This window comes from Chelonia mydas, chromosome 9 (assembly GCF_015237465.2).
Source record: "Chelonia mydas isolate rCheMyd1 chromosome 9, rCheMyd1.pri.v2, whole genome shotgun sequence".
In the NCBI taxonomy this organism is placed as follows: Eukaryota; Metazoa; Chordata; order Testudines; family Cheloniidae; genus Chelonia; species Chelonia mydas.
The window spans coordinates 5,546,222-5,560,046 of NC_057855.1; the positions used below are offsets into that span (position 1 = coordinate 5,546,222).

At 65.5% G+C, this 13,825-nt stretch overlaps 1 protein-coding gene across 20 annotated transcripts in view; it reads left to right on the top strand.

Moving 5' to 3' along the window:
- Window positions 1-13,825, top strand: part of TNK2 (tyrosine kinase non receptor 2) — an 80,034-nt gene that overhangs the window by 27,281 nt on the left and 38,928 nt on the right. For 2 of the 20 annotated variants that reach the window (XM_043522513.1, XM_043522514.1), the window contains exon 1: window positions 2,028-2,211. The exons of 11 other annotated variants lie outside the window; for them this stretch is intronic. Coding sequence is in view for 4 of the 9 variants with exons in the window: in XM_043522518.1 (XP_043378453.1) it covers window positions 12,600-12,662 (63 nt within the window). In the remaining 5 variants the exon portion in view is untranslated. Of the gene's footprint in view, window positions 1-2,025; window positions 2,212-11,844; window positions 12,663-13,825 lie in introns of those variants that run through there. 7 more of the 20 variants (XM_037908940.2, XM_043522516.1, XM_043522519.1 and 4 more) reach the window with 7 other exon arrangements.

Here is a 13,825-nt window from a genome sequence, read left to right on the forward strand (position 1 = left end):
TGCTTGGCAGGTTTGCAGCTGGGCTGGGTGCTGGGGGGGGGGTGCTCTGCGCCTCTAGGCACTGGTGTCAACGGGCTCAGGCCCAGGGTGGGAAGGTTGGGAGGAAGCGCCACTGGGTCAGCTGCTCCTCCCTGCCCCCGGCCTCTGCCTTCTGCAGTGGTGGCTGTCGCAGCTGGGCTCGCAAGGGGTTAACACGCTGACCTTCACCTCCCGGGGCAGAGCTGGGATCCTGGCTGGGTCACAAACAAAGGGGAGGGTGGGGGCCTCGCCCTGCTGCCTGATTGTCCCCTCTGCGGGAGACCCAGACTGGAATGTGGGGGGTTGGGAGCGAGGGGGACCGGCAGAGCTGGGGCTAGAGGCAGGGTTGCCCACTGAACAGTCCCGTATTACAAGGGTCCCTTATTTTTTCATCTGTACAAGAAGAGGAGTTGCTGAGCGCTGCAGGAAATACCCCTGGCGAATGGGGGTGAGTCCCGCTCACTGTTGGTGGTATTAATTTGAGGATATGAGGGGGCAAGGGTGCTAAGAAAACAGTCCCTTATTTTTGAAATACAATGTTGGTGGGGAGCCCAGGGCTGGGACAGCAGGAGGCTGTGGGTCCGGACTGAGGGGCGCGGGCAGAGCTGTGTGGGGAGCCCAGGGCTGGTACCAGGGGCCTGGGTGTAGGGATTGAGGGGTGCTGGCAGAGCTGTGTGGGGAGCCCGGGGCTGGTACCAGGGGGCTGCGTGTCAGGACTGGGGGGCGCGGGCAGAGCTGTGTGGGGAGCCCAGGGCTGGTACCAGGGGTCTGGGTGTAGGGATTGAGGGGTGCTGGCAGAGCTGGATGTGGGGAGCCCAGAGCAGGGACAGTAGGGGGGTGGGGGTCCGGATTGAGGGGCACTGGCAGAGCTGTGTTGGGGGATCCCAGGGCTGGTACCAGGGGGCTGCGGGTCGGGACTGAGGGGCGCGGGCAGAGCTGGGGGTGGGGAGCCCAGGGCTGGTACCAGGGGGCTGCGTGTCAGGACTGGGGGGCGCGGGCAGAGCTGTGTGGGGAGCCCAGGGCTGGTACCAGGGGCCTGGGTGTAGGGATTGAGGGGTGCTGGCAGAGCTGGATGTGGGGAGCCCAGAGCAGGGACAGTAGGGGGGTGGGGGTCCGGATTGAGGGGCACTGGCAGAGCTGTGTTGGGGGAGCCCGGGGCTGGTACCAGGGAGTTGTGGGCTGGGATTGAGGGGTGCTGACAGAGCTGTGTGGGGGGATCCCGGGGCTGGTACCAGGGGGCTGCGGGTCGGGATTGAGGGGTGCAGGCAGAGCTGTGTACTAGGGAAGGTTGCTCTGGTCTGGAATACGTTCACTTCCCTGTACTGATGCCAAGGCTGGGCTGGGTGCTTGGGTTGGGCCGCTGATGCCCAAGGTTGGGCCCTTGCAAGCAGGTGAAGGGTTCTTATAAACCAGTCCAGCCCCACGCGTAGGGGATGTCTAGGGTTCCGCTGTGGGGCAGGCTTGGCTTAACCAGTGATGGAGGGAATCACACCCCCTGACCCACATGGCCCGTGTCCCACACGGGCAGAATACCCCACCCCCGGGCTGTGCCCTGCCCCCCTCCCCCCAGCAGGGCCTGCCCACCCCCATCCAGCAGCTGGGCCTCTCTCCCCTATCTCCCGCCCCCCAGCAGGGCTACCCCTGAGCCCCCCAGCCCTTAGGCTGTGCCTCTCGCCCCTATCTTCGACCCCCCCGCACCCCACAGCAGGGCTGCCCGTGAACCCCCCACCCATCAGCTGTGCCTCTGCGCCCCTGTCTCCCCCCCCTCCCCCGGGGTGTGCCCTGCCCATCAGCTGGGCCTCTCGCCCACGTCTCCCCCCAGCAGGGCTGCCCCTGAGCCCCCCCGCTCATGGGCCGGGCCCCTCTCCCCCCAGCTCCGGCCCCAGCTCCAGGCCCGTGCCCGGCCGGGGGGGGCCGCGCCGCCATCTTCCCCCGCTAGGGGCCGGGAGCATGTGCAGAGCGAGGCCGCCGGCCCAGCCCGGCCGGGGAGGATGCGCCTGGCCGGCCCCGTCCCCTGCCCCGCCGCCGGGCCGGGGCCGCTCCGAGCCCTCGCCCGGCGCCCCGCTGAGCGCAGCCGCCGGGATCCCCGCGCCCCATGCGGCAGGCGCCCGGCGGGCCCTCGCCCGGCTCCCCGGGGGCCGCTGGGCTCCGCTCGCCGCAGCCGGCCCGCGGGGCGATCGGCCGGGCCAGAGGGTCAGTACCGCGGGGCGCCGCCGGGGGCGAGGGGGAGGCCGTGTCCCCCGAGGCGCGAACCCCTGGAGCGTCGGGGGCCGGCGGCTGGGCCTTCAGGGGTGGTGTGGGGCAGGGGGGCCCTCTCCTTCGGGCGCGGCTTTGCTGGTAGCCCCGCACTGTGCAGCTGCGGCCCTTCGCGAAAGCCGGGGGACTGTTCTCCCCATTGAACAGCTGGGGAAACTGAGGCACAACGAGGGGCTGTGACCCGGCCAAGGTGCCCCAGCAATGGAGAACCCGGGGTCCCGGCTCCCTATCCCGCGGGGACCTGCGAGGCGGGCTCCTCTTTTAAACGTGGGTGAGGGGCCTCTGGGTGCAGCCTGGCTTTCCCGGGTGAGAGGAGGGGGGCTGGCAGGGGCAGGGCTCCCTGCCCCGGGGCACCATCTGGATCTGGCCTCCAGCAGCTGGGCCAGTTCGGCGCCAGCCCTCCCCACTGCTGGCTGGTGCTCAGACCCAGATGGATCCCAGCACCCGTGAATCTGGGCCTTTCCTAGCCTGGCACAGGGCAAACTGCCCCATGGGTTGGCATAACTGGCAGTGTGATTCGTGTCTGGACTGAGGTGCAGCTGGGGGAAGAGGGCTGCGAGCTGGGATGGCAGGAGGCTGCTGGTCGGGGTTGAGGGGCACTGGCAGGGATGTGTGTGGCAGGGGATCAAGGTGCGGGGGAGTGCGGGGTGGCAGCAGCAGCAGCGGGCTGTGGGTTGGGACTGAGGTGAGCTGCCAGGCAGTGGGTGGAGGGGACCAGCCCAGGAGCAGCAGGAGGGGGGGCAGGTACAGGAGTGGGCAGCGTGTGGGGAGCTAGCCCAGGACCTGGTGCTCTCTGGCCCCTGTTTTCTAAAGCACAGGTGAAGAACTGCCTTGGAAGGAGGCAATCGGCTCCCTGTGCGGGGCTGCAGCCTGCCCTGTCCAGCCCGGGACCAGCCCGGGCCTGGCACTGTGCTGTATCCGGGGAAGGGAGCACGCTGAGAGGGGCTGGATCCCTGGCCCTGGGCTGGTCCGTTCTAGGTAAAGAGTGGGCAGCATGGCACGGGATTCAAGGGGCAGCAGGTGAATGGATGCCCTGCTGGCAAGCACCCCAGGTGGGCGTGTGGAGCAGGGGTGTCCTCAGAGCCATGGGGATGGGGGCTGCAGTCACAAGACCCCGCACCCTTCCTGGGGGGATGCTAAGGTCGTGCGCAGCTGGGTCACCAGCTTGCAGCATCTACGGTCTTGGACCAAGTCCAGGTCTCCAGCTGTTTCATGCAAATGGGCAGGGCTGGGTTGTTCCTGGGCCGGGCTGCGTGCACTGGAGCAGCACCGGGGTGTGTGTGGCCCAGTGTGTGCTGTTGGATCCAGGCTGTATCCACACACCATGCCAACGAGCTCTTAGCAGGGCAAGATGGGAGCGTGTTTCCTCTGCCAATTGCCACAAATGTCTGGAGCTCGTCTGGCTGAAGTGCAGAAAATGCTGTGCTGTCCCTGGGCACCGGGGCATTGGTGGGCTCCCAGTCCCCCCCCCCCGAGCGGCGGTCGGACCCGCTGCGTTTGCTGGGAGGAGCGTGAGCAGGTGCCGGCCACTGGCAATCGGCTGTGTGGGGTGAGGTGGCCGGCACCTGCTCATGCTCCTCCCAGCAAACACAGCTGGGCAGCGGGTCCGACTGCCGCTCGGGGGGGAACCTTGTTCCTCTTGTGTGTTGGGCGTGCCCTAAAGCAACTGGCCCTGTTCACCCAGGGAGGGAGTTTTGCCTAGTGGTTGAAGGAATGGGGCTGGGCTCAGAACTCCTGGGTCCTATCCCCACACTTGCCGTCCGACCATGGGCAAGTCATTTAGGTCAGTATTTTTGGAAGCAGACAGCACCCTGGGGTGCGCTCGGGGCTGCCGAGCACCCTCTGCTTCAGCCACGCTTGCTGGGAACTGGGGTGCTGGGCACTGCAGAGAGTCAGGCCCCAGTGGGAGTCCCGGACATAGGGGCAGCAAAGCAGTGGCCAGCCTGTGAACGTGCCGGCTTCTGGCCTGTGGGACTCGCCCGAGGTCAAAGAATGAATCCAGCCATCCCAGAGTGGTGGATCAGTGAGGGCCAGGGCCAGCCCCTGCCATAAGCAGGTGCCCCTCCATTGCCATTGGGCATCTCTCCTGGGCTGTCGCAGGCTGGCTGCATTGACTGAGGGCTGCCCACGGGGCCTCTGGAATAAGGATGGGAAATGCCCCCTCCCCATCCCCTGCAGTCTATGCTCTGCAAAACCAGCGCCACCACCAGGGCCCCTCAGCTGGGCAGGTGATGGGACCCACAAGCCTTCCTGCTTCTGGAGAGGTGGGGGGAAGGGCAGTGTGTGGGGGGTGTTGTATTGTGTAGAGGGATGTGGGCGAATTGGGAGGTGGTGTTAGGGAAGGGAGGGTTGTATGTAAGGAGTATAATGTTTAGAGGGGGTGGTGTGTAGTGGGTATGTGGAGTGCATTAGAGGGGGAGGGTGGGTGGGTATATGATGGCAGGGGGGATGCGGTGGGGAGGGCGCTGTCTGGTCGGTGGGGAGCAAGGGGGGATGGGGCGGGGGGCGCTGTCCGTGAGCGGTAGGGAGTGGGGAGGATGCGTTCTGTGAATTGTGGGGAGTGGGAGTCACTGTTCGTGAGTGGCAGGGGGTGGAGAGGATGTGGCGGGGGGTGCTGACTGTAAATGGTGAGGAGCCAGGGGGAGGCACTGTCCATAAGCGGTGTGGGGTGTGGAGGACGTGGCGGGGGGCGGTGTCTGTGAATGGGGAAGAGCAGCGGGTCGCTGTGCATGAGTGGCGGGAGCTGGAGAGGACACAGTCTGTGAATAGTGGGGAGCAGAAGAGGATGTGGTGGGGGGACGCTATCCATGAATGGTGGGGAAGAGGGGGAGGTGCTGTCCGTAAGTGATGGAGGGGGGAGGACATGGCGGGGGGGCACTGTCTGTGGTCAGTGAGGAGCAGAGGGAGACATGGCGGGGGGCGCTGTCTGTGAATGGTGAGGAGCAGGGGGGCACTATCCGTAAGTGATGGGGGGGAGGGCATGGCAAGGGGCACTGTCTGAATGGTGGGAAGCAGGGGGGCGCTGTCCGTAAGTGATGGTGGGGGGGAGGGCATGGCAGGGGGGCACTGTCTGTGGTCAGTGGGGAGGAGAGGGGGACGTGGCAGGGGGGCGTTGTCTGTGAATGGCGGAAGCAGGGGGGCTCTGTCCATGAGCGGCATGGGGACACGGCAGGGGGGTCCTGCTCTGGCTGGTGAACCGTTCCTGCATGGCTCGACCTTGAGCGATGTCATGGGGCAACGCTGAGCACGTGGTCAGGGCTGGGCAGGTCTCATGCCATCACAGCCCAGGGCCATCAGTGCAGCCAGCAGCCGGGTTTCTTGAAGGACCTGTCGGGTTCCCAGGTGTGGGGGCAGATGGCGTTGCCAGCTGGTGGCGGGGCCCAGAGAGAGGATGGGGCCTGTGCAGTTCATCGGGGCTGTCCCTGTTGCTGGGGGGCAGAGGCTGGTGGTTTGGGAGCTATGGGGGGCTGGGCAGGTCTGTGCAGCTCGGGGCAGAGCTGGTGAATAGCTGGGAGCTGTAACCCTGTCCACACTGAGCTGGAGCCGGGCGAGAGCGGCCAAGGCCCTGCTTTGTTCCCTTGCGCAGCTGCTCGTGGCTGGCGTCAGGCCGTGGGAGCACGGTGGAGATCCTGGGGCGAGCAGAGCCTGGCCTCGTCGCTACCGTGGGTTGGGGAGGGTGCTGCCACTGGGAGCCCCTCAGTTGGCTGCTTGTGGAGTGCTCCTGGCTCCGGCGTCTCCTGGCTCCCATCGCCCGGGCTGGAATCCGGCTGGGCCAGGGCAGAGATTTGTCTCTGCACTCTGTGTTTAACCCCTTCCCCACTGTGCTGCCGCTCACCCGCCGTCAGGTCAGTTTATCGGCAGGGCTGTGCTCGGTTGACAGAGACCCACAGCAGTCAGCTCCGCCACCCCCCACCCCCCCGGGAGGCAGAGCAGGGGCATTATTGGGGAAACTGAGGCACAGAGTGACTTGACCAAGCTCACTCAGGGAGTCCAGCAGAGCAGAGAATTGAACCCAAGGCTGCCAATTCCCTGAGCCCCTGTCCTCTTTTCCCGCCTCCCAGGCGTTTGCTCTGCCCACTAGCCTGCGCTGCCTCTGTTGCCTGGGGGCGGGTAGGAGGTCTGCCCCCTGTGTAGCCTGAGGTTTGGGGCCTTACCAGCTGCCCAGGACACTGGCTCAGATGCTGGCCTGCATGTTTGCGGGTGCAGAGCTGCAGTGTGTTCGCGCCAGGTTCCTGGCGCAGCAGGGGTCGGAGGGAGAGACTCTCCTCTGTGGCCATGGCATGGGGCCAGCTGGGAGCCTGTGTCCCAGCCCCCCTTTGTGCCAGCCTGTGCCCCCCCCCAGCGTGCTGGCCCTGGGGGGAGAGGGAGTCCCTTGCATACGGGGCTGGCCTTGCTCTGCCCTTGGCATGGTGGTGCCTGGCAGCCCTGAGCTGGCCCCGCTCCCCGCAGCGCTGCCTGGGCCTGCATGCCAATGAGCCCCTCGCCACAGCTGCAGGGCGCTGTGTAATAGGGGAAGCAGGAGACACCAGCTCCTGGCCCATTGCCCTCCCCACACACAATGTGGCTGAAAATCCCCTCCAGGCTCGGGTGGGGCCTGCTCCTGCTCCTCGCCTCCCACTGCAGCTTTGGGGCTGGAGGCGCTCAGCCCCTGGCAGCATCGGGCCCGTGCACACGCCTGGGGGATACCCCCATCTCTAGGAAGAGGGGCAGCGACCGTGCTGTGGCTTTGGGGCTGGGCCGGTGGCTGGGCCTCTCCGGTCTGGGGACAAGTGACCCCGCTCCTCCTTTGCCCACCGTGCAAATGTGACCTGCTGTCCCAGGCTGTGGGGCAGGGTGCATGCAGCAGCCTGGGGCACTGGGCAGCCCTGGAGGGCTCTGGTGGAGCGGTTGGGGGGGTGTTTGGAGAGTGGGGGGGCAGGGCCGTGTGATGTGTGACCCTCTGCACCTGCTCTTAACGTCTGTGTGCGGGGACGGGGCAGCTGCTCTGAGCCGCACTGGCCACGTGCTGCCCTGCGTCTCAGGGCTTGAGTCATAACGCGGATGCTGCCCCAATCTCCAGGCCCATCCCCGCAGGGAAACCCTTCGCTCCAGCGGGGAGCACAGTGCCTCAGTCGCTAACAAGCCCACTCCGTAGTATGGACGCACCCTCCTACCGGTCTAGTGCCGCACAGCTCCCCCGTGTGCAGGGCCTCCCCCGGCTCGCTGGGCCCCAGTTCCCAGAGCGGCTCAGCTGAGGGCCGGGCCCGGACATGGGCCGTGCCCCTAGGGGGCCGCGCACATGTTCCATTAACTGTTCCCGGCTCAGCGGAGCATGGGGCGGGGGGCCAGACTGCGAAGAGCAACGCCAGCCTGTCTGTGTGCGCGAAAGGCGAGCGGTGCATGGAAGACAATGAGCCGTGCAGGCTGCTGAGGAGGGGTCGGGGGGGAGGAGGGGGCTCAGTTTTGGGAGTCTGGTGTATGGGAATTAGTGCCAGCCCCAAACCTTCAGCCCACTGCCGCTGACAGCACCCCGCCTGGGAGCTCACAGCTCCACGCCTGCCTGGCCAGGTGGCAGCTGCAGCTGCCCCAGGGAAGGGTGCCCCGTGGGGACAGAAGAGGGCTGGGCCTGGGGGGCAGGTGCAGAGGCCACTGGCTTGGCAGCCCAACTCGGTTCTGAGGTGCCTGTCGCTCCCCCTCTTGCGCTAGGTTTGGGGGAGCTGCAGACGGGATGGTCAAACCCTGAGCACGGCCCCGAGCGACTCCCCGTGTGTGCAAAGCACCATGGGTAAGACCCAGCCGGGGACAAGAGGAGGAGTCTGGAGCTGGGGGGCTGATCCTGCAAGGGGCTAGGTGCTCTCGGCTGCCAACAACGTGCTGCTGGGAGCAATGACACAGCAGGGAGCTTTCTCAGTCAGTGCTGGCCTGGGTACCCCAGCATGGCACTAGGGGGCGCTGGCCCCTAAGTCAGTGCTGGCCCCAGTACCCCAGCATGGCACTAGGGGGCGCTGGCCCCAGGACCCCAGCATAGCACTAGGGGGCGCTGCCTCCTAAGTCAGTGCTGGCCCCAGTACCCCAGTATGGCACTAGGGGGCGCTGGCCCCTCAGTCAGTGCTGGCCCCAGTATCCCAGAGCAGTGCCAGGGGGCGCTGTGCTGCAGGGACCAGGGTGGGGGCTCAGCAGGGGGCACTGGCCCCTCCGTCGGTGCTGGCCCCAATGCCCCAGTGCTGAGCTAGGGGTGCTGTGGGGGAGAGTGGGGTGGGGGGCTCAGCAGGGGGCGCTCTCCCCTCAGTGAGAGCTGGCCCCAGTGTAGTGCCAGAGAGCTGTGCTGCAGGGTGGGGGGCTCAGCAGGGGGCACTGGCCCCAGTGCAGGGCCAGGGGGCGCTGTGCTGCGGACGAGGTTATCCTTGACCCACATCTAGCAACGGGCGCTGAAGATGCAGGCCGAGGGGTATGAAACCTACCAGGTGTTTGATCTGGGGAAATCTGGCTGGCCAAGCTCTCTTCCTCCCACCCCCTCCAGCTTCCGCAGGAGAGGTCGGAAAGCAGCCCCCCTGTTCCGGAGCAGGGGCCGCAGCCAGGTGCACAGGCCCTGGGGGGCTGCAGGGTGAGGGCAGAGGAGGGCAGGGCAGAGCCTGGGCTATTCTCTCTCACGGCACCAGCGATCTCCATGGAGCTGTTGGCTGCGCCCTCAGCCAGCTGTTCTCCCGCGGGACCGGCTGGAACCGCGGGCAAGACAAGGACACAGTGTTAGGGAGCCAGGCCAGTGCTGCTCCCCCGGCTTGGACCGGGGACAAGCCCCCACACTGAGCCATCTGGCAGGTGCGCGGGGCGGCGGGGAGCACAGGAAATGCCCTGCTATGGTCCTGCCTGCAGCTGGGGAGGGGGAGACGTTCCCTGGCGTGACCTGGCTGAGTTCCCAGGCGGGACTGGGAGGGGGGCCCCCAGGCGGAATCTCAGGGAAGCAGGGACCAGCCCCATCCCAGCTGGCGGGGGCTGCGGATGGCTGCGAGATCCCCTTTGCTGGTGATGCTGAGTGCCCAGAACTGGGGCTAGCTGGGCTCACCCGGCCGCGGGGGCCAGTCTTTCAGCCGGGCACTTTGTTGGCAGTGCGGGCCCGACGGCGGCAGGGCTGACAACTGCCCTGTTCTCTGCAGCCGTATGGGGCAGATCCTGCCTGTGTGCATGGCGACTGGGCTGTCTCCAAAGGGGGCTGTCCAGTGCTGTTCTCACCCCCTCTGTCCCTGTACCCAGAGCGGCTGGGGCCAGCCCTGCTAACACCCGGCCGTGAAGCCAGACTTCATTGCTAGCTCCACTCCCCCGCCCCCCATCCTTAGGACTAAAGGGATGTTCTCCTCCCTCCCTTCCCACTCTGCTGTCTCATGGGAGCTCCCAGACCTGAGCAGGCCCAGGGCAGCCACATGCCTGTGGCCACAGGGTCCCACCCTGTGGTCCCACCCTGCAGCGGCCTGCCTCCTTCCCTCCCTGGGGACATCCACCTGGCATTGTACAGCCGGCTCCTGGGAGTCGGAGTTCCCAGCCTGTGCGTCCTTCCGGCATTGTAACCTGAGGTTCCCAGCCGTGCTATCCCATCCATACTGACTCGGCTCCGCAGCTCCAGCTGTGTCCACACTGCAAAATGGCAGGGCTTGGCGGGCCTCAGGCTCTGACCCACCCCCTGGCAGGGTCCTCAGACCCAGGGCCTGATGGGTTTGTGTGTGGCTGGAAGGGGGCTCGGGTTCAGCCCTGACTCAGAGCCTGGTCTTAGAGAGCTGCTTGGGGTATGGGCAGGGAAGAGAAATTGCTACCAAGCTGGCAGCACTGTCAGAGGATCTATAGCTCCGTTCACCCTGTGATCTCAAAGCACTTCTCAGCCCAAGTGCCCCGTCCTGTTCCCACTGAAGTTAGCTGAGAGCAAGATCTGCCCAGCTAATTCCTGTCAGGCAGGTTTTTGCCATTATCCCCAGAGGGGTAAACTGAGGCACACAGCGGCATCGTGCCTGGCCAGGGCTGCTGACTCCCAGGCTCTGCTCTGGCCTCTGAACAGCCCTACATTGGGGAGCGGGGATTTCTCTTTGCCAGTGGGCTCCAGGTCTGTTAAAGCCAATAGCACTTGGCTCCCAGTTAGTGGCGTGAGCCCCTGACAGCTCAGCTGAGACGGGGTTTCTCTGGAGCACGTTCTGCTTCCTTCCCTCTGGATCACTGGGCGGGAGCCTGGAACCTGGCCCTAAAGGCTCATCCCCCAGCTGCTGTGTCCTGCCCCAACCCCTCCCCCCCTGTTGTATGCATGGCACCTAACCGGGGTGTTGCCAATAGAGGGGCTGGGAATGGGCCATGGGAGCTGACGGACTCCCCAAGAACGGGAGCACTGGAGGTGCATGGAGTTCCCCTGATCTCACTGGAGGTCGGTGGAGCAATGGTGGCTCTGGCCCTGGTCCTAGCCAGACGGCCCTGGGGCAGAAGAATGTGGAGAAGGCCCATGGCACAGCGTGAGGCTGGTGGTGGTTGGGGGTTATTGGACATGTGGGACTTGCCTGGGGGAGAAGAGGGGATTCTTGTGACTCAGCCACCCACTGGCCCTTCCTACAGCAGGTCGTCCTCTGTGCACTCCCTGGTGGGCAATGGTTGGTTCAGGGGTTGGACTAGGGGCCTCCCTTCTCAACCTCTGTCTCTCGGTTCGGCTGGGGCAGCCGAACCGTGCACTGCAGAGCCCTGGCCGCAGGCAGAGATTCTGTGCGTGGCACCGTTTGGTCGGGTAGCGCCATCTGGCACTGTGTGCACCCAGAGAGCAGACATGGGCTCACGTCGAAACCCTGGGGGCTCCTGGAGCCCTCGGAGGGCTAGTGCATGAGGCTGCAATGGGCTGATCTCCGTGACGTCTGGGGGAGAGATTCCCACATTGACATGGGGTGTTTACGAACTGTTAATAGTGCTTTGCATGTACCTATCACCAGGGTATCTGGGCCCATGAATGCTTTTCCTTGGAGGCACGCTAATTACGTGGCCTGCCAGTTGGGTTAGTAGCTTTCTCCTGATGGGGAAACTGAGGCATACAGCCTTTTCCAAGGCCAAGCAGCATTTCTATGGCAGAGCCAGAAATAGAACCCAGGAGTCCTGGCTCCCAGTCATCTTGGCTTCTGAATAGCAGGGATCACAGTGTGAGGAGATGAGCTGGACTGTGGTTCCGAGCCTGGCCAAAGCGAACGAAAATAAACCCTCTGGGGAATGTGAACACTGCGGCTCGGATATCCAGGTCGCTGCGAGCAGGCCGAGATTTTCCTTTCCTCGGTGCAGTCTGTGCGTGGGGGAGCGGGCAGGGGGGTGTCGTGGAGAGATGCACGGGGGAGGCTGTAGACAGGGTGCCTTGTTGGAGGGCTAAGCAAGAGTGCAGGAGACTGAGGAGCTGTGTGAAATCCCGAGCCAGAGGCCCACCGGAAACAGCCTCTCCAGCCCGCAGTTAAATCTGACCTCTTGGCTGCTGATCAAAAAGTGTTCCCTGCAAATACCATCGAGTCTCTGTTCCAGCCAAGCTGGCGGCCGGGGAGAGAGGGTGGGAGCCAGCCACTGTGGACCGGAGCGGAGCGAGGGGGGTGGGCTCAAGGCAAACACACACACAAGCCCTGCAGTGTCCGGCCCGCGAAAGCAGGAACAGCCTCTCGGCTGCGGACAGGCTGCAGGGTCCACAGAGCTGGGCCACAGAGAGCGGTGCCCCCGGGAAGATTCCGGTTTTTTGGACAGAGAAGCCTTTAAAGCGTGGCTCAAAGGCTTGCCGATGTCTCGCAGCCCCTCTGCGCGGATGTCAGATTCAGCCGTACCGTGACGCTGCGCTCCAGCCGGCCACTGTGGCTCCCCCGGGTTACCGATCCACCGTCTGGGTTTTACGGAGGAGCTGTCCCCACGCGGTGGAGCCGAGCATGCGTGCCTGCGGGGCCTTGGCAGACTGCCACCCACCTGGCATGGCACAGGGGCAGCGGGCTGGCTGGGGTGCCACAGAGAGCCCGTGAGGGGCTGATCTGGGGTGACACCCACGCAGGCTCCCGTGTGGTTCTCCTCTCGCCAGGCGGGATCCTTTTATTCTGTCTAGAGGTTGCGGCTGCACTCCCCAGGCTGTGCAGGGCACGCGGAGACGACAGCCCCTCACCCAGCCCGGAGCTCCAGCCTGCCGCCAGTACCGGCATTCGTGGAACCAGTGACAGCCGTGTAATGCCCGAGGCCCCGGTGGGAATCCTGGAAGGGCCCTTCTCCTCTGACCTGGTCCCCCTCGCGTGAGTGACTGGGGCATAGAGAATAGGGGTTCCCCAAGCCAACAGCCCCCTGTTCCCACCGGTGCCCGGCGTGGCGGAGGAGAGATGCGTCGCTTCGAAGTGCTGCGCCGCTCCTTCCCGTTCCTGGCCCGCTTCCGGGTCTATCGTGTAAGTCGATTTCGGCTCGGTTCCCACGGGTGAGCCCCCCGACGCGTCGGATCTGCATCCCGCCCCTTCATCCCGGGGCTGCTCTGTTCTGGCCGCTGCATGCCATGGAGCGTGAGCCGAGCCCTGGGGGGCTGCGGGTGGCGTGGCAGGGTTTTGTTGGATGGGGGGGCTGTGGTTGGGATGGCACACAGCGCTGCCTGGCCCAGGAGGTCTGACGCCGCCCAGAGCCCTAGCCCCTCCCCCTCACAGGGGCAGAGCTCGGACGCCCCCCACCTGACTCTACCGGCCGCAGGGAGCCCTGCACCATCCTTGGGGCTCCCTGCTCCGTGTGTCGCTTGCACCTCACCACATGTGTTGGGCTGTGCCCCAGCTTGGCAATGGGGCGACTGCCCCCCCACCCACGGGAGCTGGGACACTCTGGCCGTGCCCCGGCTGGCTGCCGGCCGCACCCACCCTCCGTATTTTTAGACCAGACTATACTGCGGGGAATTTTAATTGTTGGCTGTAACCCAAGAGCTCCGGAGACAGAGCCCCAGCCCCGGGCTGTGTCTGTGGATGGTGGGGGAGGGGGGGCTGTGTTAGGGGGCTCAGATTGGCCTGGAGTGATACCCCTCAGATTGGAGGTGCTGCAAACAGAGTTGGGAGGGTCCCGGGATGGAGTGGGAGGGGGGCGAAGTGCTGGGTGCCACTGGAGGGGAGGGAGGGAGCACCCTGTCTTCTGCTTCTCGATAATTGTATGGCCCAGCCCCCCATGGTGCCAGGCACAGCACAGACCCAGGTGGGCCCTGCCCCGAAGACCTTACAGCGGGAGGCCGTGGCCCTACTTGTGCCCAGAGGAGGGGTTCTCCTGGCAGCACGGGTTGTCCGCGGTTGGTGGAAGAGCTCAGCTGGGGAGCCAGGAGACGCAGCCAGCCGGGTTGTAGCCTCTCCGCAGGGCAGCGTGTCCGGGGGTGGCGTGAAGGGCAGCGCAGGTGGGAGGCACATGTCTGGAAATGGAACAAGCGGGTGAAGGAGGCTGGACAGGGCAGATCTGCAGCGGGGGCCGTCAGTCGTTGAAGAGCTCTGCCCAGCATGGTGACTGCAGGGCAGCTGAGCTCTGGGGCTGGAGGGGCCCATGGGTGTGGGGCGCACAGGGGCAGCCCCGATGGCTTGGCTCAGGCCAG